Consider the following 26,274-nt stretch of genomic DNA (forward strand, 5'->3'; position numbering starts at 1 on the left):
CACAGGTGTTAACCCAAAATTAAATGGCCGATTACGTCTGCAGAAATTTGTGAAGAATTTGTCGGAGGCAGCTGCGACCATAGTCGCGCCCCATCCTTCCACAATGGCAAACGTAACTCTCTGGAAGATTGGGAAGATGACTCTAGTGAAGGTAGCATGGCAACTGTGGATCTAGAAGAAGAAATAAATGAGCCAGTACGGCCTGCCATTACCCCCCGCACATCTGTCAACGAAAAACCTGTTACCAAACCATCAACGTTGCCTCGAGCTTGTCGGCCATCTCAACTAAGTGTTCCCGAGTCTAAGAAGGCTTTTAAAAAACTGTTTAAGGGGATAAAAACCCACAAGACAAATGGGAACTCCCAAGACCCACAAGAGTGTTTATTTCTGTCCGTTGCTGAGATGGAAATGCAGCGCAAGCAATTAAACATTGAGCAAACCCCTACCAAATGTCCAGTTATATATTTACCAAAGAACGAACTCACAATGCTAAATGACGGGAAAAAAACACACCTTGAGGCGAAAGTGAATGGCACAAATGACGCGATACACAAATGGCTTTCAGGCTGTTTGGACCACAATGAAATCCATGAAAAGCTAAGCAATGGCTTAAAATCTAGAGGTAAGACTTGTTTCTGGGTTGCATAATGTTGGAAGTGGAAGTGACTAACTTTGAGGTCATAACAAGCATTTGGTGTTGCATGAAATGCCACAAGTTTGTTCATTGGAAAGTTTGGCTTCCTTTGTTTTGGTGGATCTGGTTTCTCATGTTGTATTTTTGTTTATTTCATTTTGGTTCCTTGTCTGGCACATTTACCACTGATTGCTGGTGCTGCACCATTTTGTTTCATTTGTTTGCTTCAACTGCAGGCATTTTTGTTGGTTGTTTTTCCAATACCTATTAGTTTTGTTCATACTCACTATTTCATTGTTTTTGATCAACTAACTTGAAATGCATGAATGCTTTTATTTATCTAGAACTAACCTAACACATCCAACTAACAGAAACCAACGTATGTAGTGAATGTTTCTTAATGATGTAGTCCTTTCCTTTTTTCATAAATCCTGTATTTTACAGAACTGGAATCCTCCTCTATCGTTTCGTCATCCACAGAAGATGATAAAAAGGTAAAAAACAAACACTTTACTGTTATTCACGTTGCTACGGGACTCATCCAGCATGGAAACATTATGTTTGTTTTTATATCAAAGCATCTTTAGAGAGAACTCTTTGAATAAGTATCGAAATCACAAACAGTCAGCAAAGGCTGTATCTGATTTGTGTAACAAGTTCTATAAAGAAAAACACCTAAAGTCATTTGCCATTATGTTTTTTCTGATATAATTTTGCCTGCAAATAGTCATCATCAGTATCACTAAAAAAAGGCGTTTTAAAACATATGAATAAAATTTAACAAACACAAACAACTGTGGCAAGATCTTATGAAGACATTTTGACTTAGTGTTGAGTTGTGTTGGCAGGTTGATGACTCGATGTCCACCGCATCTTCTGTTTCACCACTAGAGGGAGAGGCAGGTAATTTAGTAACTCGCTACAGTGAAGTTCTTACGAAGGAACAGGAAAGTCCAGAACCTCTCGAAACTGAATCCAAAAACCTGGTAGGAAAAAACTACCTCTTGTTTAGTTACCTCTTATTTCATCTTTTATGTTTTTATTTTTTTACAGAATGAGGTTTCTGAGGACAAAGATTTTGAAGGTACAATTATGTCGCTATCTTTTTAAACTTATTTCAATCATTTGACCGAACATTTTTCCCATATTAATTGACTTTAATTGAATTGACTGAAAATTATTTATTAAATGTGCAGAAAACATGAGCTCATTAAGCACTGCATCAAGCCTGGAAGACCTTCTCAATAACGACATTCAAATTTTTCCTCCAAACTCAGCCGACAAAACTTCACCGGTTACAGCACAAGACACAACCATAACTGCTGCTGCTGCTGCTGCAACCACTGCCGCCCCAGTCAAAAAACCAAGAACAATTTTCAATCTTCTTAGCAGCCCAACTACTGACGAAAGCAAACCAATAAGTGATTCTGAATCCGCTACCATGGCAACGATACCTCGTAAGGAGGAATCAGAACCAGAGGTTATGGTGACCGAAGTCCCTGAAGAGTGCATTGCCTCCCATGCTGTCGAATCAAGATTGTCAGAGCAGGAAAATGTTAATGAAGAAGATGAAGATCCTCCGGTGGAGGCCCAGAATCCCTTTTATCAGCTGAAGAGAGGAGACACCCTCGACCGAGTTCAGGATTATATTCTTAAGAATCCCGTTGGCGGGGCCAGCATAGACGAGCTGGATGAAGTCGATTGTTTTGGTGACACCTCTGTGAGTGAAAATGATGTGGAATTGTCCTCAAATACGACAACGTAAGAACCTTAATGTGTAAACTACAAGTAAAAAAATAAAAACACAGCAAACATGCCAAGATTTTCACACCAGCTTTGCAAAACCTGTTACTTTTCGTCAATACCAACTCTGTCTCCTATATTGATTCAAACTATAGCAATTTTCGAAAAAAAATACAATTTCTACATTTTTTCGTTACCATATGTTTATGTACCTAAGCATCGGAAATACGCATGTCTGCAAATTGTTTTACAGATCCGAATCAGAGTTGAACACAGCAAAACTCGATGTGGAAGATCTCCTGGAGGACAACTCGAACATGCGCTCCTCCAAGCCACCCATTGTGTCTGCCTCCATTTTGAATAAAAACAAGAGAGCATCTTCCCCCCCTCCAATGGCGACTGAATTTAAACGTCCTCTTCCTTGTAGGGAGTCGATGGACAGTGTCCTCCTCCGGTCATCGGTTGCAGGAAGAGACAACACGAGTGTTTGGACCAACCTGGGAGGTGTGTGTGCTTAATGTTCCATTGTGATTACGGTTGTGTCCATCCCAACACGAATACTCGGGAGGAAATCCTATGATTAATGTGTTCAACTCACGTTTAAACAACGGTGCTTGGAGTCACGTGTTGTCGTTGGTTGAGATATGCACGAAAATGAAATTAACAAAACATCAAACAGCAACTAATTTGGCGCACGATAAACGACATTTGAATAGAACAGCATGTCTATAGAAAATATAAACGGTGCGTGTGGCTTTTGATGACCATATGTCTAAGCTAATGACGTCACTTAACCTTTGAATTTGGCCGAATATTGACTGCAAGTATTCGGATTCGGGCGAATCTTTTCTGTGTTGTCACGTGTCCTGGTTGTTTGTTTGCGCCCAAAAATATTAACCTTAAATTTCATTACTGTTATGTTTAGAGATTGTACTGTAATGGCGATATTAAAATTCTTTCAGAGGATACTGTTGTTTCGGATCCCGAGCTTCGGGAATCGCTACAGCGAACAACCGGCGGAAATTTGTCAGACTCTTTTATCTCAAATTACAATCCAGGGAGAGATTCAGAATTGGACGGAAAGCCCAGAGTTACGCTGGAAAGAAGATCTTCGTTCGACAGGTACAAAGAATTATTACTAAACTACGTTACTTTCAACCCACATAATATAAAAGTAGGTGTTCATTGAAGCATGTAATTCACACAAACACACAACGGTGATACTTTTAGTGGTACTGACAAGAACGCGGTATAAGAAAATTTCCTTTTTCCAACAAAAAACAAGTGTTTTTCATGTGAAAAGTTTATAAAACCGTAAATTATGATCCTAATAAAAAATATCTTCTTGCACGAAGCGTTTTTTCTTTATCGGCGTTTGGTCGCGATAAGAAAATATATAGCTTGGAAATAATATGTCTTACTTCTAACCCTGTTTTCTTACAATGCAATCGTTGTTCTTTCATAACGATGTTTTTTAATATTAATAAACCAGTTTATTTATAAAACAACAAATACGTGTATTTTGAGCAGTCTCGCAAATCGAATGAAGTCCCGGCTTCGTGAACGTCAAGATTGGTTTAAACAAACCAGTGAAGTTTCCACACCCGCTCAAACCGAAAAGAAATCCGACCCAACGTAAGTTTATAAACGTCATCATGATCCATATAAGTTGCTTATCTCAATCCAATTCAGACTCAAATTATAAAGTAAGCTGTTCCAGTCCAAAGGTCCGAGCTGTCATTATAACGAACCAGGGAAAATTCGCGAAATCCCGTGTTACTAAAATTTAAAAACATTTTATCGAGCAAGCCAGCAGAGTAGCTCTGGACATCTGTTTCAAATCACAATTTTTTTTATTTCAGTTCTCCTAAAGTCGACATTCGCATCATCGAATCGTCCCCCCCGTTTACAGACCAACTCACCCCTTCTGCGCCCCCCAAAAGCCCCCTCGACTCCGACAGCGATCAGTTTTTCACCCCTATGGGCCAAACACCGCATCGGCACACGAACGGTGGGGGTGACGGGACAACTAAACTTAATCGCGTTTTACCTAAGATGGAGGACCTGACAATCAACAGCGCCGGAGGTAGTTGGAAATTTCTGAATTTTGGTTCTTTCCCAATGCGTTGGTGTTTTCGAATTGATAGGGAAATTGATGTAGACACGGTTTCCTTGGAAACTGTCGTTGAAATTTTTTTTTAAAAAACACTGACTATTTTAGATATGGACGATCAAGTTGCTTCGTCGTCTGACACCCCTGGTAATACTTTACCCCGTAAACTTCCACCAACACCACCTGCGACAATTAACAGGAGATCACTGCCCGCCTTGCCCAAGGTAAGTCTATTCAATAAGTTGTAAAGATTAATATATTCTGTCCAAATTTTGTTCAAGTGCAGTTTTTGCTCCGAAATACCCCGACTTTGAAACGAAAGTAGTTTCCGAAGTTTTCTATAAATGTTTCGCGTAACCAGGCGCTCTCACCAACGTTTTCTAATTGAAAACTCTTATTTTTATAGATTGCACACTTGGAGGCGCTCTCACCAACGGGTTCGCCGAGCTCCCCCCAGAATCCAAAAACCACCGTGGATCAGGACTTGAGGGCGGCCGAGGTAGAAACCGCGGTATTTTCACTTCAACAAACTTCTAGGTATTCAGAATTTAAAAAAGTTGTGTTTGTTTCAGCTCCGGGTCAAAGAACGTGTCGCAAAACTTAAAGCTCAGTCGGCCAACCGACGTAAATCGGACACTGGAAAAAGTTCCTCTTCGATGGGTTCGTTAAGATTCGACATTTTTTGTTTGGTTTAACGATTGAAAGCGTTTTAACGCGTTGTTTCGCGTAGACGAGATGGCCAGTCGAGACTGCAAGACCACGCCCACCGAAGATAGTGGCAACGCCCCCGTGGGTAACCAATCAGCTCCCTCTTACCCTGGTATTTCCCCGAAACCGAAACGCAAGAACTCATTCCGACAGAAATTGCGGAAGATGCAGAAGAAGAAGCCGAATGACGGTTTGTTACATTCTTTGGGTTTCTGTGAGTAAAATTTTAGTTTAGAAAGCAATGGGCGCTAAATTTAACACAAATGATTTTTCCGTCAAACAGCAAAGGTGATATATTGCATGTAAACTTTACACCGTATTGTTATAATATCTTATATATGAACCTTATAGTATTTAGGTCTATTATTTTGATTAGGATTAACGTCTCATTTCCTTTATGATTTTTAATTTTATCGTTTAGAACCAGTGGAGCACAAAATACGAAGGGCTCTTCCCGTGCCTAACCTGGCTGCAGATTCAACATCGCCGTTCGAATCGACTCCAAAAGCAGACTTGAGCGCTAAAAAGAAACGTACCAGATTGAGAAAATGTGAGTTTTTTTACTGCAGTAAACCCAATAATTCTTCAGCTGCCATTATTGTTGCTTACACTTGGATTTAATACTGGAAACATAAAATGTTAATTAAGCATTTTTGAAATGCAACTGCCAACTTGCTGTGACTATGCAAATCGCCACACTGAAAACGTCGTTTTGAAGATATTATTTTGTTTTGAAAAAAGAATACTTTACACCAGTAGGATGTCTGATAACGTATTTTCTGTCACAGCAAAAAGCAAAGTGGAATCATCGACCACAACAGGGTCAGGAACAGAAAGCGGTGGAAAAAGACCCAACAAGGTATCACCACGTCACAAACCTCGGGGTTGTGAGTTCGAATCCCACCCGGTGCGATAACCAACACTTATTGTTCAGGGATCCAAGTCGCTGTTCCGGATTTCTCCACGCAAAAAGGAGAAATCTCCACGTGTGGACGAAAGAGACGGCCTGGGAACACTGGAGAGAAAATATCCAGATCAGTCAGGTATAAGACAGCGGCTTTGTGTTATAACCAGTATAAGGGGGTCGGCAAAGTTCTTCGACTACTATAGGGCATTTCTATCATATGTACGCTACTGCGAACTAAACAAAGCAAGACGTGACGGAAGACGTGTTTGACTTATAAATGTGCACTTTTATACAAAGAAATACTGTTTACGAGTTGGGGGCAAACCCATGATGCTTGTTTTACAGACAGATGATAAATTGGGCTTCACAAAGAAATAGGCATAGTAGAAAAGGCAGTCGAGTGTTTGTTTAAAGAAAGATATAACAACCTCTCGTAAAATAACCAAACCTTTTTCCTACGAATCAAGGTGAGGTCAATGCGTTTGCCGACAAAGGTTGCAAGCTCTCAGTCGTTTTCACCTTGATTCAGTCACGGAGGTATACAGAGCAAGCATTCTCCCCCTTGAAACTGCCAACAAGAGGAAAGTCAGAAAGCAGCACTTGGCGGTTACAGAAAGTCAATACAAACCTAATAAGCCGTATGCGTGTACGTGTATGAGAGCAAGGGAAAGGCAGTAGTAGTAATCGATATGAGCACGTCGCTATAGTGAGTGTTTACTTAACGCTTGTTCAGGGTCCAAATCTCGGTATCTCATTCGTTTGCGCAAAAACGTATTGTTGGCCAAGTCTTTAAATCTATATGCTTAGCGAGTAGCAGGTCCAGGGAAAGGGATTTCGTCGTTGTACAAAAGTTCTGTTGGGGTTGTCTTGCAGCAATTGCTAGGGACAATTTAGCTAACTGTTGCATTGCCCTGTAACGTATGACAGTAGCTATACGTATGTCGGAAATTGTAGCCGTAGGACTTCAATTTTAGTTGTAGTTTAAAATTGAGCAATAGCAGTCACAAAAGGTATAGCAAAACAGGAAATCCTTAGTCAGAATATTGATGTCACAAATAGGTAGGCTATAGTGTACGAAACAACCACAGGTACATTAGTTTGGTTGTTTTCCATGCGCAGTATGACGCATTGCAGCCATGGTAATAGGCCTATATCAGGTGTTTTGCTCCAACGTTATTTGAAAAGGATCTCGCCTTAGTATAATGTTACTAGTTCCGCGTTACCAGCAAAGATATTTGATTCCTTTAGATTAACCGTCATCAAAGAACAATAGCCAACCGTGTTCTCTTGTCAGTTGTTGAGATTTAGCTGAATGTAAGGACATTGTGCCCAGACGTAGTTTACATAGAAGCTGTGCTGGTTTACATCAGTTATGACACAATTTCTCTGGGAAAGGCCGGTTTTAGTAGCAGTGTTAAATTAATTTTGTGCAGTAATTTGTGTACATTCTCTTACAAGGAGGATCCCCGTTTTTCAGTAACGGATCAAGTGTGGATTTATGTAATTTTCACTTCGGCTTTAAATTGTTATTGAAGATCGTGAGAGGGCAATATTGCGAGGTGAGAGGATTCGATATTTGCCTGAAGTGCCGAGCGCCGGACCTGGATCCAGGCGACTTCGAGGCAGAGCTGAAACTTTCGACACCGTTGAAGGTAATTTGATTGAATTAACTCTAAATTAGGCCGAATTTAACAACGCGTCTGGGAACTGAAAATATACCTTTGTTTATGCACTTGTTATTGTTCGAACTTGCTACTTTTCATTTGTAACCTCATATACGCCCTACAAATCTCATTTAAAACAAAAGCAAAGCAAACGTAGCATGGGTGGAAACTCTTTACACTTTTCGACAGAGCCGCCAAGCAAGTCTTTAAGCAAACGACGAACTACACTTGCTGGATTAACACCCGCTGAAATTGACGCCAAGATAACCAGGAGAGTACAGATCGCGGCGCGGAGACAAGCTAAGATGGAAGCACAGAAGAGATTGAGAAGAGCTCAGGTAAACAACACATTTGTCCAGATCAGTGTTTCCGAAACGTTTGTCCGTGGAACTCACACAACGTCAGAATCATCATGTAAACCAGTTTTTTGGTTTCCTTGTGCGTTCGTTGCTCAAATACTATACAAACATATTCACCAATTTTGGCAAAAAAACTAATAGCACGCGGAATTCTTCATATTTTGTTATGGAAAGAGTTTTGGGAAACTTTGGTCTAGATTTTTGTTTTTTCCGTTAGGACATAAAATTGTTGGCGTGTTGTTACCCTTTCATTGCAGTAAAATGTTGAACGAAAGCTGTTGGACGTTTTTTAATTTAATAAAACCTACCTATGTTTAATATATATTTCTGGGCTGCGTTCGCATTTTAAACGAAAACACTTTCCTGGTCCAGGTCATCCAACGTCAGCTGGAGGAAGTTGAAGTGAAGCAGAAGGAGCTGGAGGAGAGAGGAGTAAAACTGGAGATGATGCTACGGGAAGATGGAGGTTAGAATAAGAATGAATTACTTCGAAACTCTTTAATGTAACTGTTAACGATTTTTTGCGCAGTTGAAAAAGACAAGGAAGATTCCACGTGTATGCAAGAATGGTTCCAGTTGGTCCAAGAGAAGAACGCTTTGCTTAGATACGAAAACGAACTAATGATATAGTGAGTTGGCAAGCAAATGCGAACTATTCTGTTATCGGGTCGTATCAAGTAAATATAGAACATATCGTTGATAGGCAAAAGACATATGTAAAGGATCGGCAGGGTGTTACTTTTTTAACTCATTAACCTCGCCTCAAAATAGTGTTTTACTGTAATATTCGTTGAGATTTTAGAATGTTGTGGTTTATTGTGTTACAGTCAGCGCGAATTACAACTTGAAGATGTTCAAAGTCACCTCCAGCAAGAACTCCGCGAAAGAATGGCAATGGACGGTGAGACAATTTGTTAAAATGATTACTTTTTGCCAAAATCCAAAATTTTAACGATAATATTTATCATATGAATATTTTGGTTGTGATAACAATTTTGTTTATTTATAGGATAATTATGACTTTATAAAGCAAAAAATTCAATTCATATATTGCGAAATCATCAATATTATGATAAAAAATAAGCAAAAATAGAAAATTTGGAATTTAAAGCAGTCAATCAGTATCAGTGGAAAACTACTATAACATAATTGTGGAAGTCTGTTGTCAGATTAGCAAAATCGCTAAAAATTGAACAAATGCGATAAAACTGACCGCCTTTGCGTTGCAACAATTACGTTTTAATTTCAAGACACAAGAAAAACATCAATTCAGCTTTCCCAAGAACGTGAGATCCTACAAAAGATGTTGGAGGTTGTAGAGCAGAGGGATGAGCTCGTGGGTCTTCTGGAGGAGCAACGACTAAAGTAAGTCCCAAAACCGTAGACTTTCACAACTTATAACGCCATTCGGTTGGTTTTCCTTGAAACCCCAAACTATTTATTTCGATTCACCTTTAATCGATGCCTCGTTTCCTTAGAGAAAAAGACGAAGCCGTTGACATGGAAACGCTGATGCTGAGTAAGTTCAACGCCTTCTCAAGCCAGGAGCAGCGCGGCAATTCGTCGTCGGACTCTGTGACGTCATCGCCGCGTTCATTCCCGGTCACGTGATGTCCTATCGACGTTTCAAATTCTGTTTTGCTTGTACAGAAACGCACTGTGCTGGTTGTGTCAAGCGGTGCAAAGGATACGAAATTATTCTAAATCGTTTTTGTTTTGAATCCTTTTCTTTCATAGCGGGGTGATTACCCTAGTATTCGGATCAAATGTACATCGAAAGTGTTTGCGTTGATTTTTTTTTGCATTGTACAATGGATAAATCATCTTACGGCTGCAGCCTTATGATATCGGAGCCAGAATTAACGACAAATACGACTTAGTCAAGCCATATCAAATCCCCTGTGTCTTGCGCAATTGCTTATAAGTGTTATAATTATCGTACAAGCCCCTTATTCTCTTGTGTTATATATGTTTCGAATCCGACTTTTTCAGGCCTGTTGTCAAGCAAAGTCGTTTTATAAATCTTTTTAACCATATATATTTTCCCCGTACTTCTGAACTGCTTTTACGAAAAAATCAAGAACTACTTTTCTGGTGCGCTCTACTCCTTCGCGGTCCCGGTGCTTTCCCGTCGCACGCGCGCGCGCGCCTATTCGAAACAACGACTGAGCCATTGTGACGCTAATAACTGCTGCCTGTAGTAAGCTTTCCTTGTGTGATGCGAGCGAGTTTGTGCAATGCGTCGTAACTGTTTAAAACGCACTTCATCATGCATCACTTTCTATCGAAATAAAAGGACCAATAAATGTGTTTTTTGGAGTAAAATCCGGGTAGTTGTGGAGTTGAACCAATGCTAATTAAACTTACGTCCCGCACAGCAAAATCACCCTAGCTTTTCTACACAAAAACCGTGTGATTAAGGGGAAAGGTCGCCGATCTCTGCTCTGCATTCAAATATACATTTCGTGGAAAGACTTTCTTTGTATTTGTCAACAGAGGGAGAAAAACGGAATTTGGTCAACAGCATCGTCACAACACAAGACACGTCATAATAATACCACGTCATTGACACTACTCTTTGAAGATATAGCGCGTTCGTTTATATTTACAAATAAAAAAGAAGAAAACGAAAGAAAAAAGAAATCGAAATAAACTAATTAAAACGTGCGCTATGTGACGTCATAGTAGGGCTATTGTGCGATTCGAATGTTCTATTATGTGACTTAATTGCTTATCTCTGATTTGTCGTCAAAAAACACGGGCGTTTTCGTGTGGAAACAAGCGAACAGTGATCGGAAAATTTTCTGGTGTGATTTGGAATGTGGAGTTACCCAAAATAATAAAGTGGTGAAAGGGAATAGGAAGAAAAAGTTCTGAGAAAATAACAAACGAACGAGCGGCTGCTTGGGTGGAAAGTGAGCCGGGTTGTGAACGAGTTCGCATATAACTAAATAAAGATATCTATGTATATATAGGGAGTATCCACTGCATCGAACGAGTCTACACAGCAATAGTGGTGCGAGGAGAAGTAGAAAAAAATATCTCCGACCTATATTTACACGTCGGTCACCTCCGCTATTCTCCAACGTAATTCGCCCTTAACTCGCATGCCGAGCATAGGTAACATGGAACCACACCTTCGTCCGTATTGCATCGTCGTGACGTCACGCGCTGATGACGTCAATCGCGGGGAGGGGTGGGCAAGGAGGCAGTGCGGTCATTTGTGCGTTTGACGTTGAAGAGTCTTGGGCGCGGAAGTGGACGTAAACGACGATGACGTCGACGAAACGTTGTTTATGACGTCGGGCAAGCGCACCTTGAGGCGTGACGTCGATTCGAATACGTCATCGCCGTCGTCGGGTTCGCGGCTGCGGGGATGCACCGCTTGGGGGTGGGCGATGGCTGGTCGGGATCGACAGGATTCGCTACTGGATGAAAGAAAATTTTATATCATTAAATTTAAATAATTTTTGCGAAAATTGCAACACATATTTCTGTAATATCCCAATATTTTTGACTATTTTTTAATTTTGCCGGAAAACCAGGCGTTTAAACAAAACGATTTTACAAAACTACCGGTGTAGTTTACCCTGCGTCAAATGTAAACGCCAGTACAAGACGGCCAAGTGCACGGTAGGCACTACTTATAACACACAGATAATATTCATGCATAAATATCACATGTTGTTACACTCGCCCACCTGTGTAATTTGAGGTCAACTGGGAGAGCAAGTTTAAAGGCTTCCTCCATCTCTTCATGCCCAGGTTTGAAGTTATTTGATTTCCAGAAATTGAGGTTTTCTTTGAGCTGCTCCAGGAGAAGACTTCGCTTCAGCGTCTGACTTCCCTCTGTTGCGTCATCTGCGCATTGTGACGTAACAAAGTGGTAAAAAAAGCTCGACTGTTTCGTGTTTGAACAGTTAGTAAGGCCGGTTAAACGCGGAAGGACATGTTCATTTGCCCACTGACATGGATACAACATGTTTATTGAGGAACAATTTTGAGGAAATAAAATATTTGTGTTCGTTTCGCATTAAGATTCGATGTTTTATTTTCATTCGTGTGCAGAGGCTTTATGATCTTTACTGGGAAAGCCTTTGATCTTTTCGGGTAACAACAAAGCTCACCTCCTTCATCAGTGACAGCCCCAGCCAGGATTCCAGTCTCGTGCATGGAGCAGACTATGGGCTTGATCAACTTGTTGATGAAAGTTCGTTGCAATTCCGCCACTTGGGGTTGCTCGCGGTCCATGAACGGTGACACCGGCACGCCCAACTCGCGTTCCTCGTCGCCCTGGCAACGATAATGATACCACGCTTTAAAATTGCGTCGATACTTGTTTGTTAAATTATGCGCGCAACAGATAAGAAACATAACGTAAATAACATACTTTTTAAAGCCTTTTTTAGATAGTTTCCAACGTTGCAAGTGTGACGTAATCAATCGAATGACGTAATGTTTTACTCGTTCTATATACCTGGATGAAGAATTCTTCGCAAATCGCTTTCGTCCAAGTGATGTGGAGGTTGCGTAATTTTGCGGGACCTCCGATGTCGGCGAGCTTGATGACCATCTGACACACGAGCAAACGATCCTCATCTGCAGACCAGTTAATGCCTGAAACACAATACAATATTTAACAGCTTGTGTGAAAGTTGAGGTTTAAATTGCTGCAACAGCAATCGGAATTTACGAGCAAGACCATTTGCCATTTGTTGTGTAACCAAAAACAGTTCATACAAATATATATTGCGGAAGAGAGATTTGCTGGAATCAAACGCTGTCCGATGATACTTTTAACCACTAATACAGTAGTTCTCAACTTCCTTAATTTGATGCAACCCTTTAACCTGTAGGTACTCCGAGCTAAAATCTCCCCACCGCAAATTTTATATATCAATGAGAAGGGGGAAATGAACTACTGTGGAATTTTGATAAACTTTTTAAACTCTCAACACTTACAATTTTAACAAAATACCCCACAGTGGGAAATTCCCCCGGTTGTGAACCCCTGAACTATGACAGATTGAATCAAAAACCTACCCGACTTTCGGAGGGAATTCGAGTCGCTGTCGTCCTCCGTGTTGGGATGCGGACGTTGCGACTTCGTCTGGAACTGCGACAAAATCTCGAAGTGCTTCTTCAAGTCGGTGGCGAGAATCGCTTCCACGATGAGAAAGCGCAGTCTCTTCCACTCCGCGGTGGTGAGATTTCGCAGGAAGTCAAAGTTTTTGTTTGAGTAAAGCAGTTCCCACGAAGCAGAGGCGTGGTGGTTCTCGAGCACCGAGCGGTCGTTGTACAGGATCGCCTACGGGAAGCGGGGAAACACCGGTCGGGACATTTTCTTTAGGATTTTTTTTAAGGTTTCGTGAAACTTTGTTTGATTTTTTTCAAAAGCGACTTGGAGTTGTATTCGTTTTTGTTAAAAAAAATATCTTCCATTTAAAGTAAAGAATTTTTCAAAACAACACAAAACGTCAAAATGCCTGCGATATTTTGACAATCTGATAAGGTCAATGTTACGCCACACTCACCAGTGGGTGGCGCGTTTCGACAAGAAAGGCGTTGGTTCTTCCCGGATGATCATAGTCGTGCATGGCGGCAGCCAAGTAAAGAGACATTAATTCCAATGCCGGAATGGCCTGAGCCAGCGAACCGTGACCGATGTTGTTTACGTGACGTGTCTGTGACGTACTCGTTCCGCTATCCGAGTCTGAAAGTGAGGCATTTTTCATGAAACACTGGTAACCTAGGTAAAGACTTTCGGAACATTACAGCGCAACGTGATTGAACAAAAAAAAACAGATTAAATTTTACTTCACTGAGAAATAACAGTAGCAATTTGACCTTTAACCTTTAATGTTGAAGCTTCTATATTTTGAACCTCATGATAATAAAACAAACAATATCTTGAACAATAAAGATTGCATAAAAATCATGCCGAGTGCGCAAAGTGTATGGATATTGTGTATAGGACATACCCGACGAGTCATACAGTGGGTAGTAATCCTGAAAACCCGGAATATCTTGAGTCGAAAGATACCAGCATCCGTGGAGTACGTCGGCAGCGTGGATTCGATTGTGATCTGTGACGTAACAAAAAGCGCATTGTTAGGAACAAGAAGTTATGTAAAACGTGAGCACCAGGAAAGGGGTTTGAACCCACTCACGAAATTGTGTGAAACTTACAAGGAATTTGTCGGTATCCTCCCTCTAACTCGGTCATGTAATTAACAAACTCCTGTTTGGGGATTTTGAAGGTATCGAAGAGGCCAGTGTCCTGGAATAACTTGTACGCCATCTGTAAATTTTAGTTGGTATAAGGTAAAGGGATATGGTGCGGGTATTTTTAAGTAACTTCTAAATAACATGAAGAAATAGCTGTAATAAAACATTAAAAACAAGGAAAAATTTAACAGGCACTGTACATCATGCGAAATCATTGTTTTCATTTTGAACACTAAACCATATAATCAAAGTGAACAAAAAAAACGGCAAAAGGTTTTATTTGCAAAGGAACGCGCTAATAGAAATGACCTGTAAGGCAAACAACAAATACGCAGCTAATATCGGAGTTGAACAAGATTCAGACATACACAGTTTCGGTGTTTTCGTCGCAAACATCATATTTGTGTCATGCCGTATAGGAAACAACGCGTCTTACATGCAAATAGGCTGGTGTTTCCTGTTTAGTCACGAACCTGACTTAAAACACATGGTGTTTGTTCGGCAAGGTCGAATATCTGAAAATTCCAGTTGTACACGCTCTCAAGCACCAAGCATCGGTAATCGTCGAAGAAGAGTCCACCGTCATCTTCGTCCGTGTTACTTCTCTCGTCCTCTTCGACGATCTTTGGGTCGCAGGGGTTGAAAGTATTTGACTGGAACTGGAAGATGTTCAGAAAAAGGGTAAATGCAGTTTCTTTGGTCTGTTACGCATTTCTATTTGTGGCTATTGGATAAATTTATGTGACTAAAACCACTAAATGTGTACGCGGGCGAGACCAGACTCAGTCACCAGATGCACTGGGCAGCAATGTCAGCAGCTCACGGATCATTGGTTCATTTGCTTCCATATAAAATCACTAAATTAAAAGTAGGTCCTATCTAGTGAGATTTAAATGAAGTTGGAACGCCAAAAACATCGAGACACAAACTATTTACTACAAATAGGCTGAAGTTGTGTAAAGATTCATTTGTTTGTGTATTTTTGGCGTGAAACTGAAAATGTTTAACGACCTTTACAAGCGCGAAAATGTAATGACAAACACCAAATAAACAGCGATGAGTAAAACTAAAAGGCTTTGAACCACGTCAAGCCTCACCTGCTATAACATGGCGCCCAGAATTAATTAAGATAAAGGCGTATCTACGCTTCCTTTCTCGGTGTTTTAATTAAGAATTGTTGAAGCGATTGATCCGGATTACAAAGCTTCTAAGGGGTGATGAAAAGACAACGACGCAATTTTAATTTAAACGGACGAGGTCGATGATTAATAAACCCGGGTTCGAATCCCGGGGGAAGCGGTCTTGCTGTTTTATCCTTTTACTCGACAACATCCAATCTACACGACATTGTTAACGTTTTCATTAACTTCGAATGCTTGGAATCGACCTCGCCCGTTTACGACCTTCAAAAATCGGCTTGTTTAGGAATTAATTAATCGAATTAATCACCTCTTTTCGACGCAATCAACGACAGAGCGACCGATAAAAGCGTTACAAAACGGGAAAATTGGACTAACATGGCCAACGCTAATGCGCATTCCATCCCATGCCACAGTAATTGTCTATTTTAGTTTGCCAGCACTATATCTAACACACAAATGTTAAAAATACTAACTAAGAACAGTTATGCTTAAAAAAGTAGCTTTTTATGTACTACAGTTTCTGGCCAATGACGTAATTCTACTCAGTAACACATTCTTTTACCTCTATGACGTCAGAGGGGGTGGAGAGGGAGTTTTCGGTGGGGGGGCGTTCGCATCCATCCGCTTCGTTAACCGACTTGGAGCGAAGGGTCGCCCTTCTGCTTGGTGAACTATCCGTGTCGTAACTCTCGTAATCCGATGACACAGCTGCTGGTATACAAAAGAAATGTGTCAATTTCAGGACATGTTACTATGTGTCTGATGCACTTGCTTTGCATGTTATGATGCGTGTATCTTAGATTGCTCATACGGTTACCATTGAAAGCAGGGATTGTATAGTTTTTGTGTAACAGATAGAACAGTTATTAAGTCTGTTTATATATAAATACTAAATGTTTTGATAAATACCAAAAAAATATTAATAAACAGTTTTAAATTGAAACTACACGGAGTACGATATTTGCTCCTACTAGAACGTGAGGGTTCATGGGATCTTCACCGGGGGATTTTGTTTAAAAACTAACGGCACATTTTCTATATTAAGGTTTAAAACGTCAAAAAAGCTTAGTTTCTCTTTTTAGTATTTACTGACATAATATTTACAAACTGATTTTCCAGTGGGGACAATTTGAGCATTGGATATTGTTTTAAACGGCTGCATTACGTAAGAGGTTGAAAGCCCTGGTTTTGGACTTCCTCTGGGTTTTGTCCTGAAGACAACTACCAAAAGGTAAAACAGCAACGAAATAAGCGAACTGGGCTGAACACGGTAACCCCCTCCCCATCGGCGGTCGTGGGCGTGGGAGGGGGGGGGAGGGTGGGGGGCGTTTACCAATCGATGGGGACTTCGTTAAAGATTCTACAAGCTAAACGGGGAGGTTTGCGCCGCACGGTAGGCAAAGAGACGATACGATATTAGCGAATCGATATTGTTTACGCAGGAATAATCAGCGATCGATTTTCGAATCGATGCCTTCAGCTCTCCGCCTCACACATGACTATCGTTCCCACCGTTGTACCTTATTTCAATAAATGACGAAACCGGGCGGTTATTGAACGATTTACGTTGGAAACATACAAGCTCAGTGCTATAACTGCGTAATTGCGACGCGCACTGCCGTTTTACATACAAATATCAGACGACACGCGCATGGTATAACAAGAGTATACAAGAAAAAGAGCTTGCCAAGGGTGGTTTTGTGCGTGCAATGTAAATACGTTTGTATATGAGATCCTTTGAGTAAATTCAACTTACGTAGAGTGGGCGGGGTTGCAAGCGATGAAAAAAACGAAGGCGTCACTGGAATAAAAAATATAACAAATGGTTACGGTGGTTATGGTTGAACGGTTGGTCAGCACACACTTAATGCTCGGGTCGTTTGCCAATTTATAAAGTCTTAAAGCATTTCGGTGCATGCATCGTAATGTGTAAGGCGACAAAATAGGAAAATTCCAATTATAAAATGGACAAAATACAAGGCGATCACGAAAAAGATTATTTTTTTATTAATATTCAAAGCAAAATTACCTCCGCTTTGAATTGTGGGAAAGGTTCGTCTTCTGCCCATTCCGGCGACCAACGGCCCATCGCACGTGGGACTACTGCTGTGTGAACCAAACGGCGAACCTCTGCAATGCACAAGGACACCTAAGTATTACAGGGTAGCCAACAAAATACTATGAACAGTCACCTTTAACCTCAAAGCGGAGAAGTTCTTCACTATACGACATTAAAGGAGAACCGGTATAATAACTGGTTTACGCCCATAAGAAACAGGCTATGGACACTTACTTAAGGATACAAGTTCAAACGAGGTTCGAAAAGCCCTGATTCAAATCCTTGATGCGAGAGACAACAGACGAGACGCATGGAAGTGACTCTGATTGCCGGGGAACATTATGACAGGCGACATGATTCGTTTCCTCGCAATATAACGATGCGAACTGAATAAGAGCTTGTTTGTCGTCACGTTTTGTGTTTTGAGGTCAGTTGTAACCCCAGCTACCGGAACAGTATCGCGTCACTACAGTCTAATTGCCTGCGGCATATTTGTGCTCCTAAGTGGATATTTCCCAAATAACCAATAACTATACGTGTCGACGAGAACCGAAAACGCCTGTTGGCAGGAGTTCGCCATCAATTACCCGATGTTAGGCCTCTCCAACTCTTACGCAACAACCAATGGTGGCACTGTAGTGTTGTGCGATCCATTGCCATGACAACCTCGTCCGTCAATCCGCACCACAAACAGCGCAATAACCAAGGCGCGGACAAATCAATAGCTACAAACTAGTTACTGGCAAACAATGAGAGATTATCTAGAGTGACGTAATCGTGAGCAACAACTTTCCTTTTCAGGATCTTCGGCAAAAACACTGTAGGTATCACGTTCTTTTTCCGTTGCTATGACGACGTTAATGGACAAAGGTAACGTAGCAACCGCGGCAAAAAATGTCCACGGAACAAAACTGCACCGGACACAAACCACTTACATTGGCGTCTTGTCTTTGGCGACTTTGGGAATTCGTTTGGGTTTTTCTGGTGCGGGTTCCTCGGTTGGAAGACCAGTCGCTGTGGTTGTGGTGGAGAAAATGTCACGTGACGCACCGGACCAATCAGGACGCCGAGCTGATCTCTGCACATGAAAACCGACACGGTTGAGAAGAGACGAGGCAACGACAAAATATTAGACAAGTGATATTCGTCATAAACGTTTTTTTTTGCGCAGGAACATAACTTATGGCTTTATAAATATTTGAGACGAACAATAGCCGAAATAACTGCTCCGAAGTTTGTTAGCAAACGTTTCAATTGTATTCACAATTATTATCAAATGCGAAATTTTTATTGTGTTCTTGTACACTCGATAATTTGCGAAACTGACAACATATAACTTACATGGATTATATCTCAAACTTATTCAATTGCCGACTTTTCAGTCAAAAAGACAAAATCAAACAAACGCCTTTCTGACAATTTGCTATTTGCTAGCAGTGCGCATTCCGCACTTCCGCCAAATGAAACACATCTGACAATATACAAGATCGCAAGTATTCCCAAGAAAAACCTTCCGCCAAGAAAAAGGTTTACATAAAAATAACAGTCGTCATTTGTGACGCAATACAGACAATTTATGTCTTCATGATTTTGACGGGCGCCAAAGTTTTAATGCCATCGGGGTGTCCGTCTCTAGGCCGCGATCAATAGTTCACCGTCTTGTGTGACGTAGGACGTGACGTCACAATCGATTGCAACCCCGTTTCATGGCAAGACGCTACGGCCAGAATTGGGTTGAGTTAAGACCTTTGTAAGGGTGGATCCTTTTATTGCCGGCCGTTAGTCTTTGTATAGGTTTTACACCGTTTGCGTACGCCTAATTTATGCGGCAATTAAAGTAGTTTGGTGCTTTTTAAGTCGCCGACGGTTGATAACAACGGTCCCAGCCTTTACGGGAAACAAGACAGTTATATGGAGTCGCTGCCTTTGATGAACCCTCACCGCTTACGACATACGCAAATACAAGCTCGTTTTGGATTTTAAAATGCGAAGGTGAGGCTAAAATTAACCTAACAATCGCTTTGAACATGGGAAAATAGAACGGTGCAGAGGGAGAGAGTAAACGCGTTATTGTGACGTATCTGCGGGGTGAAGTATGTCAAACATCACGTATTTATCACCACAAAAACGTTAATAGGCGTTTGAAAGTTATGTGCTTGTGTGTTATTTTTTTATCATAAATGAACAGGTTTTGATCTAATTAAATTTACTCAAGCGATGTGAATATATTTACTCCAACTTCGAACAACTTATACGGTTATGCCTGATGCTACAAGCCGCCACTATCATATGCACACTACAAACATAGATTATGGATAGGATTTCGGCCGTATCAGGCAAGTTTATCAGTGCCCACGCATGTTTGCAGTTTGTCAAGATTATCTTACGATACTTACAGAAAAGGCTTTCAGTAAACTAAATATTATAAATTTTACAATTTCGGTCTATTGTTTATTTCAGCATTTTATTTTTTGAATTTGAATTTAATTTTAGCAATAACTTAATTTTCAAGCTATCTGATCAGGCTTTACGTAATTGTCATTAGCTGTCAGGTTTAACATGAAAAACACGAACCTTTCCTATGTGTCTTGGACTCACACAACCACTATCCTCGTCAGAACCATCTGTGGTGCTGTCGTGAAGCCAGACAACTTGACGTGGTTTGATGTGGTCCGTCTGCAACAGTAAACACCAGTTAACTCTGATTGGTTTCGTTGGTAATTGCTGGTGTTTTGAGCCGACTGTTTTTTTTTTCAGCCCACTTTACCGAAACACTTCCATCCAAACATAAAAACATACTCTTTAGTTGCAAATTATACAGAAATGCCTAATTGCTTTGAAGAATTTCAACAACAATGACGCGGAATTCCAATTGAGACAGGTTGCAATAATATAAACGAAATAATTCTTTGAAATATAGTTTGCACTGTTCTTTATAGTTCCTTAGTTCTTATATCAATGAAAAGGGGTTGATTCGGAACTATTAAGACTAAGAAGAAATCTCTTTCAAATTACCGACATCCCCAACAATGGCTTAAAAAGGGTCTCGTAACAGCGTCACCCACATGCATCACGAACGGCTCACGCCACTGTTATTCTTAAAGGTGGTGCTGGTGACTTGATGCATGTTTAATGCCTATATGTGAAGGTCTATGACTTCAATCACGCGGAAATCGTTTTTGAAGTTATATAATGTTGATCGGATGCCACAGGAATTACAACGTCTGACATAAGGGGCCGCATATGCCTCAGAATGTGTCGTATAGGCCGCAGATGCTTTTATTTACGGAAGCCATGGATTTGATGAATTAACCCGCAGTGTCAACACTTAACGATCGAAGTCAGGCTTGTAAATAGGCGATTATGTGTACGTCAACAACAAGAGAGGAGCATGATAAGAATAGAATCCGCATTTGCATAAGCGGCAGGATTTACTACAAGAGTGCCATGACTACGATTCGAAGTTATGGCCATCAGGGCATACGAGTATATGCGTAATTGTTTTGCATAAAGTAATGTGACGAAATGAATAGTTTAAATATGGCATTGATGCATGGATTTAGACATCACGCCACCGCAACTGAAGATAAGGTTCAAATTGGAAACGTATCCAGCTCTGTGTAATGCGCTCCCCTTTTTACATTGTTATAATAAGACAGGCATGGTTTTCCATTGCCTAGTTATGAAAAAATATTTTTTTGGTAAATTTGCTGTGCCAATAAGCTCACGTTTCGCCTTTACGATTGATCGCTACTGTTTCGAATTGCGACGGACATACTTTTGAACTTCCTCACAAACGATCCAAACCCGAAATCAATCCACGAAAATAGTCGCGCTTTTGAACTCGAATTAGACGAGAGTCGAATCTAAACTCCATTTTAGGCGCCAACGCTTACAACATCATGAGAACGGGAAACTGTTTTCATTCAATTCGCAGGTCAGATCAACTCTTCAACTCGTTACGCAGGTTTTTCGTGCGCTGACACACACCATGCATTTTTTACGATGTTGCATGCTTTTCCATGCACTGTTTAGTTTCCAACTTTCCGCTGGCAACGTCTGTTTACAAGCACTTGCGACGTGCTGTGTATGAAGTCATATACATAAAAATTATGTTCGTATACTCGGAATCACAAGGGCCACAGTTTCGGACACGCGTTTAATAATATACACGGCGTCATAAGTCATAAGTACGCAATTAACTTGCAATGTGGTTCAGATTTTTGTCAATAAATCTTCTATTGCTGTGCGCATTTTTATCCCAGTTCTGATTCAACGGGTTGCTAATTTTTGTTTATTATTATCAATGCCAAGAATGCGTTACTATGTAGATGTGCAGCTCTTCTCCACTAATTACACAAAGCGATTTCTTTTAAATAACTCGCGGGTTTACATAACTGTTGGCCTTTCAGAGAAGCAGCACGTCACTTGTAACAACAACGACAAGGTCAGGCGAACTCTTATGTAAACTCCAGCAGAATACTTGGAAAATCTAGGGATGACATTGCAGACTGACGTCGTTCGACGCATTTGTGACTAACACAACTCGGTGAAGTACATGGGGAATACGGATGTGTATGGTAGGTATTACAAATCACGCAACCGCCGAAATGTGGGTGTTTTTTTAGTTTCTTCGTATTTAGCCACTTACTTTGGATAACGTAACGTGGAACTTCCCTGTCTGTCCGCTTTAGTTTTTGTTCAGATAAAAAACCCTATACGCGTAAAATTTGAAGCAAAGAAATTTGAAACCGATGACATTTTAGTTTAGTAAGCGTTTTCCTTGCTTAAGATTACCCAACGCAAACAGCAAAATATTTGCCACTGAAACCAAGTAACAACACCTATAAAATAATAACCAAGCGTTCAAGTTGCTTTCCTTCTGCCTCACTACCAAAATTCCAAAAAAGATTATCCTTTGCTTACATGTGCCACCATACCTTCACCGCTGTTTTCATCAACAGGAAAGATTCCGAGTGTCACCCCAACCACACATTTGTCCCCGTTAAGACCGCAATTTACCGCAACCCGGCCTGGGTTTTCCGTGGTGGGAGTTTTTACTCTCCCCTAGATACTAAGAAAATTGATAACGTCACCCTTTAATACCTCCTTCGCTATGACGTGGGCTTTTGTTTTCATTGAAATCGCCATCAACTCGACTTAAACATCTATATTCAGACGCCGCGTCTATTTCGGCACTTTTTACGTTGCGTTTGGAAATTTTGTTCAGCAGACGGCTGAGGTATGGCACACGAGTTGCTGTAGGAAAATACATGCACTGTCATCACCCAAAAGCTACATCTTAATGTTGCTGCTGCTGCTGCAGATAAAAGCAAAACAGCTTCAAACTTGTATGTAACGAAAACGCCTGACCACTTTAAAATATGCAGCCAGAGTGCGGTTAGTTGTTGAAACAGCAACTACTTACATAGTACGAACAACAACGCTTGTCCGCAACATCTGGACTTGACTTCCTGCCACCAACGGTAGGCCTGTTGTTTTGGTTTAACAGACGATCAAGCGCACGCCGCTTGCTGGCAGTTTATGCCACAGACATTGGGATGGTTTTGCGAAGTTAACATCGAACGAATGTAGTTAAATGTGCTCCCAGTTAATTTTTAAATTTAAAAAAAAATGTGAATAAGTTGCTTTGGAAAGTAAGCGAACCGATTTTCCTAAAATAATAAATCAGCTGACATCAAACCGAGGCCTGCTGCTTCATTGAAATACATAATATTTGGCAGTAATTTGATGTTCCGGAGATAAAATGAGTGCCTAACCAAGAGGCAGATTCTACCAACCTCAATAAACTTATCTTTAAAAACATGTATTTAAAGTTAAACACATCAGCTTTAGAAATGATTCGTCCTGTGCATTATAACTTCTTATGAGTCAATATCAAGCTTACTATATATTGTTATAATTATGTTAAAGTTAGGGTTTGGTGTTTTTGCCTTCAGCACTATCGGTTACCAAGCAGATCCGTTTGGTCATAGTGCGCTCCACAGTGGTTCGTCTCTGTTGTTTGGTATTCAGTATATATACTATAGGGTACCCAACGGATCTACGTGACCGAAGGTACCACAAAGTGGAGACCAGTGTGCCCGCTAGTGTAAAAGCCAGCACAGTGTCACTGTCAACAGCTGCATTGATGAGACCTTACAGGTCGAAACAGTGCGTGTACTCACCCTGGCTGCAGCTCTCCCATGTTAAAGTTAAATAGAACATTAAGAAAATTGTAAAGGCTTCTCGCCAGCTAAGTTTTACTATGATAGCTTGTGTGTAACGATTTCTACAGAGAAGAAATAAACCCTGTGATATTAAAATACAGCCGATAAACAAAAATTAAACTAAATCAAACCTTACCTTGCATACAACCAACAAGTTAGCAGGCGAGAGTTGAAAATATTTCCGAAACAATCTGACAACGAAAATTTAAAAAACGCGAATCAAGCCACAGATATAGATGTTGTCACAACCGAACTGTCTACATTATAGTAAGCAGCAGCGCAGATCACTTATTTCGAGTTTAGAAATCATAAACCGTGCCCTTACTAACAAACACGTCACTACTACGTCACCGCCACAAAAATACGACATTCTGCGGCCTGTGTGGGGTTCCTAGACAAAAAACTTGGCAATATTTACTCGCTACGCTGGTTGTTGTGTCTGTTCCGTAACAAGTTTGGAGCAAAGTGCACTGAGAATGGACGCCCACTGTGATACAACGTCATCATAGTAACGTTGGTAACGGAAATTTTCCACGGAGCTTCTGATTTATGAATGAAAGATTTCGACATGCGAAAACTTTACGATATCAAGGACTCGAGAATAAATGAAATACCGTATCGGGCAGCTTTAAATTAAAAAAATTCATCTAAAGTGGACCAAACGTGCTACAAGCAGTTGTCAAATTAATACATCACGACGATCACGCCCGGGCTTCAAGTATCACTTTGTATTGCGTTCGAAACCATCCCCCGTCACATGTTGCGACAAACAACTAAAATTAAAACGTAAGTCCGCAAGAACAAGCTTTTTGGAGGGACATTTCTTGCAAAGGAAACCGCTTCCAACGCTTCGACAGACAATTTTAACAGGATTTTGAATTCATTATTATACCCTCTCCACCCGAGAACAAAACGAAAATAACATGGGTTACTCACCTTGTAGGGTCTGAGAAGTTCCTGTAGCTTCTTGACAACATCGTGAGCGTTGCTTGGATTCTGAGCTAAATCCTCGAGGGTGCTCTGTACATCCACAAGCGTGGCAGTGTCCACTAGCACCGATGACATCACAGCCTGCGTGGAAATGACGTCATTGACAGGTTGGAACTTCTGTGGCGTCATGAGTTCGCTCATCGGCGCAGTTGCATTGTTTTTAAGGTTTACAAAAGGAGGTTCAGCGGGGCCAAGTTCAGTGTACTAGTGTTTTGTATGATTTTCAAGCATCAACTTAGTTATAACCTACAGTGGATTAAGGAACAGAGTTAAGGTGAACCAGAGATCATGCCTAGCATAAACGAACCTTTATGTTAGCTTATTCAGTCACCATACATGTTATGCAACACACGCATTCGCAATTAGACACACATAGGTGGGCATTGGTACACAGTGATAAAGACAAAAGATAGATGACATACACTGTATTCCAGGACCAGGGACAGTATATGAATTGACAAACAGTAACTTTGGACACCGATAAGGGGCTAAATGAAAAGACCCAACCGGCCAGATTTGGCCCGCGGGACGGAGTTTGCCAATATATCTACTGTATTCCAATCATCTCAAACCAGATACAAGACAAAAAAAGTTCGCTCAAAACCCACTTTTTCCACTCACTCAGGGTGACAAGTCCCATTTGACGCACGGCTACATTAACGTCAGCCGTCAGCCGACCACTAAACAAGAGTTAGAGTTACGCCTCATTGCATTCACGTCCGTGACGCAGAACACCGCTTTCAAGAAATTAAAACGGCCGCGCAGTGACTTGTCATAGCAAAAGTTGCAAGCACTTATGGCACTGCGAGTAGGTTTGAATAATGGGTTGCGAGGTAAACTATGGGAGCAGTGTTCTGGGAGTAAGTGCCCTAATGGCGAAAAAAATGATTAATTTGGGTAATGTTTGGGGTGAGAGCCAGGTTGACTTGGCAAGAGCGTTAAATCGCGTGGTGAAAACAAGCGTTCATGGCACTTGAGCGAGGTCGAAACAGCGCCGGTTTTCTTACACTATGAGTTCCGTAACACGTAAGAAACCTCAGACCATCGCGTAACATTACAACAATAGCTTCTCAATACACTTCACGTGCGACAAAAAGGAATGTTTCCCATCGCCGCAAGCGGGAAGCGAGATATTTGAAGCGAGGAAAGGTGTCGACACATGGACGTTTAAGAGAGGAAACGGATGGAATAGCTCACCGATAAAGCACGCGACTCCCGAGGAAACATACTCCCTAATGCGAAATATTTACGGCTCTGTAACATCACGGAGGACTTCCGAGCTGTTGGATGATATACGGTTGAGTTCAAATTTCGCTGCAATATTCACACTTCAAGAAACCACCCGAACTTGTAACAAAACTCCGCGATTCGGCGAAAGATGCAGTGCGAAGTATTGTAGAAAAATATCTCTGATTTCCTTCACCTGCGTCGCCTCTTTTCACACTGAGTTTAGTGAGCAAAACAACATGCCTGAAAACTTTTCCTATTTCGCGACAA

The 26,274-nt window shown here is 41.0% G+C and overlaps 2 protein-coding genes across 7 annotated transcripts in view; one reads left to right on the forward strand and one right to left on the reverse strand.

Moving 5' to 3' along the window:
* LOC145912268 (uncharacterized) overlaps positions 1 to 10,430 on the forward strand; it is a 31,121-nt gene extending 20,691 nt beyond the window's left edge. For 4 of the 6 annotated variants that reach the window (XM_082999686.1, XM_082999688.1, XM_082999689.1 and 1 more), the window contains 23 exons: positions 44 to 622; positions 1,079 to 1,128; positions 1,483 to 1,620; positions 1,688 to 1,718; positions 1,831 to 2,395; positions 2,631 to 2,881; positions 3,340 to 3,499; positions 3,908 to 4,012; positions 4,240 to 4,463; positions 4,599 to 4,714; positions 4,897 to 5,001; positions 5,063 to 5,150; positions 5,221 to 5,388; positions 5,620 to 5,748; positions 5,987 to 6,057; positions 6,133 to 6,241; positions 7,641 to 7,757; positions 7,959 to 8,107; positions 8,501 to 8,594; positions 8,658 to 8,757; positions 8,956 to 9,029; positions 9,379 to 9,493; positions 9,607 to 10,430. In XM_082999686.1, the coding sequence (XP_082855812.1) occupies positions 44 to 622; positions 1,079 to 1,128; positions 1,483 to 1,620; positions 1,688 to 1,718; positions 1,831 to 2,395; positions 2,631 to 2,881; positions 3,340 to 3,499; positions 3,908 to 4,012; positions 4,240 to 4,463; positions 4,599 to 4,714; positions 4,897 to 5,001; positions 5,063 to 5,150; positions 5,221 to 5,388; positions 5,620 to 5,748; positions 5,987 to 6,057; positions 6,133 to 6,241; positions 7,641 to 7,757; positions 7,959 to 8,107; positions 8,501 to 8,594; positions 8,658 to 8,757; positions 8,956 to 9,029; positions 9,379 to 9,493; positions 9,607 to 9,739 (3,671 nt within the window). In that variant the 3' untranslated portion in view covers positions 9,740 to 10,430. The remainder of the gene's footprint in view (positions 1 to 43; positions 623 to 1,078; positions 1,129 to 1,482; positions 1,621 to 1,687; positions 1,719 to 1,830; positions 2,396 to 2,630; positions 2,882 to 3,339; positions 3,500 to 3,907; positions 4,013 to 4,239; positions 4,464 to 4,598; positions 4,715 to 4,896; positions 5,002 to 5,062; positions 5,151 to 5,220; positions 5,389 to 5,619; positions 5,749 to 5,986; positions 6,058 to 6,132; positions 6,242 to 7,640; positions 7,758 to 7,958; positions 8,108 to 8,500; positions 8,595 to 8,657; positions 8,758 to 8,955; positions 9,030 to 9,378; positions 9,494 to 9,606) is intronic. The other 2 variants (XM_082999687.1, XM_082999691.1) reach the window with 2 other exon arrangements.
* A 165-nt stretch (positions 10,431 to 10,595) lies between these two features.
* Positions 10,596 to 26,274, reverse strand: part of LOC145911480 (cGMP-inhibited 3',5'-cyclic phosphodiesterase 3A-like) — a 37,801-nt gene continuing 22,122 nt past the window's right edge. The window contains exons 6-20 of the mRNA XM_082998845.1: positions 24,724 to 24,858; positions 20,132 to 20,233; positions 18,493 to 18,635; positions 17,528 to 17,628; positions 17,255 to 17,299; positions 16,061 to 16,209; positions 14,830 to 15,015; positions 14,318 to 14,429; positions 14,110 to 14,214; positions 13,663 to 13,841; positions 13,172 to 13,436; positions 12,606 to 12,745; positions 12,256 to 12,421; positions 11,830 to 11,989; positions 10,596 to 11,556 (exon numbers count right to left, since the gene is read on the reverse strand). Coding sequence (XP_082854971.1) covers positions 11,346 to 11,556; positions 11,830 to 11,989; positions 12,256 to 12,421; positions 12,606 to 12,745; positions 13,172 to 13,436; positions 13,663 to 13,841; positions 14,110 to 14,214; positions 14,318 to 14,429; positions 14,830 to 15,015; positions 16,061 to 16,209; positions 17,255 to 17,299; positions 17,528 to 17,628; positions 18,493 to 18,635; positions 20,132 to 20,233; positions 24,724 to 24,858 — 2,199 coding nt within the window. The 3' untranslated portion in view covers positions 10,596 to 11,345. The remainder of the gene's footprint in view (positions 11,557 to 11,829; positions 11,990 to 12,255; positions 12,422 to 12,605; positions 12,746 to 13,171; positions 13,437 to 13,662; positions 13,842 to 14,109; positions 14,215 to 14,317; positions 14,430 to 14,829; positions 15,016 to 16,060; positions 16,210 to 17,254; positions 17,300 to 17,527; positions 17,629 to 18,492; positions 18,636 to 20,131; positions 20,234 to 24,723; positions 24,859 to 26,274) is intronic.

The sequence above is a fragment of the Ascidia mentula genome, chromosome 8 (assembly GCF_947561715.1).
Source record: "Ascidia mentula chromosome 8, kaAscMent1.1, whole genome shotgun sequence".
Classification (NCBI taxonomy): Eukaryota; Metazoa; Chordata; class Ascidiacea; order Phlebobranchia; family Ascidiidae; genus Ascidia; species Ascidia mentula.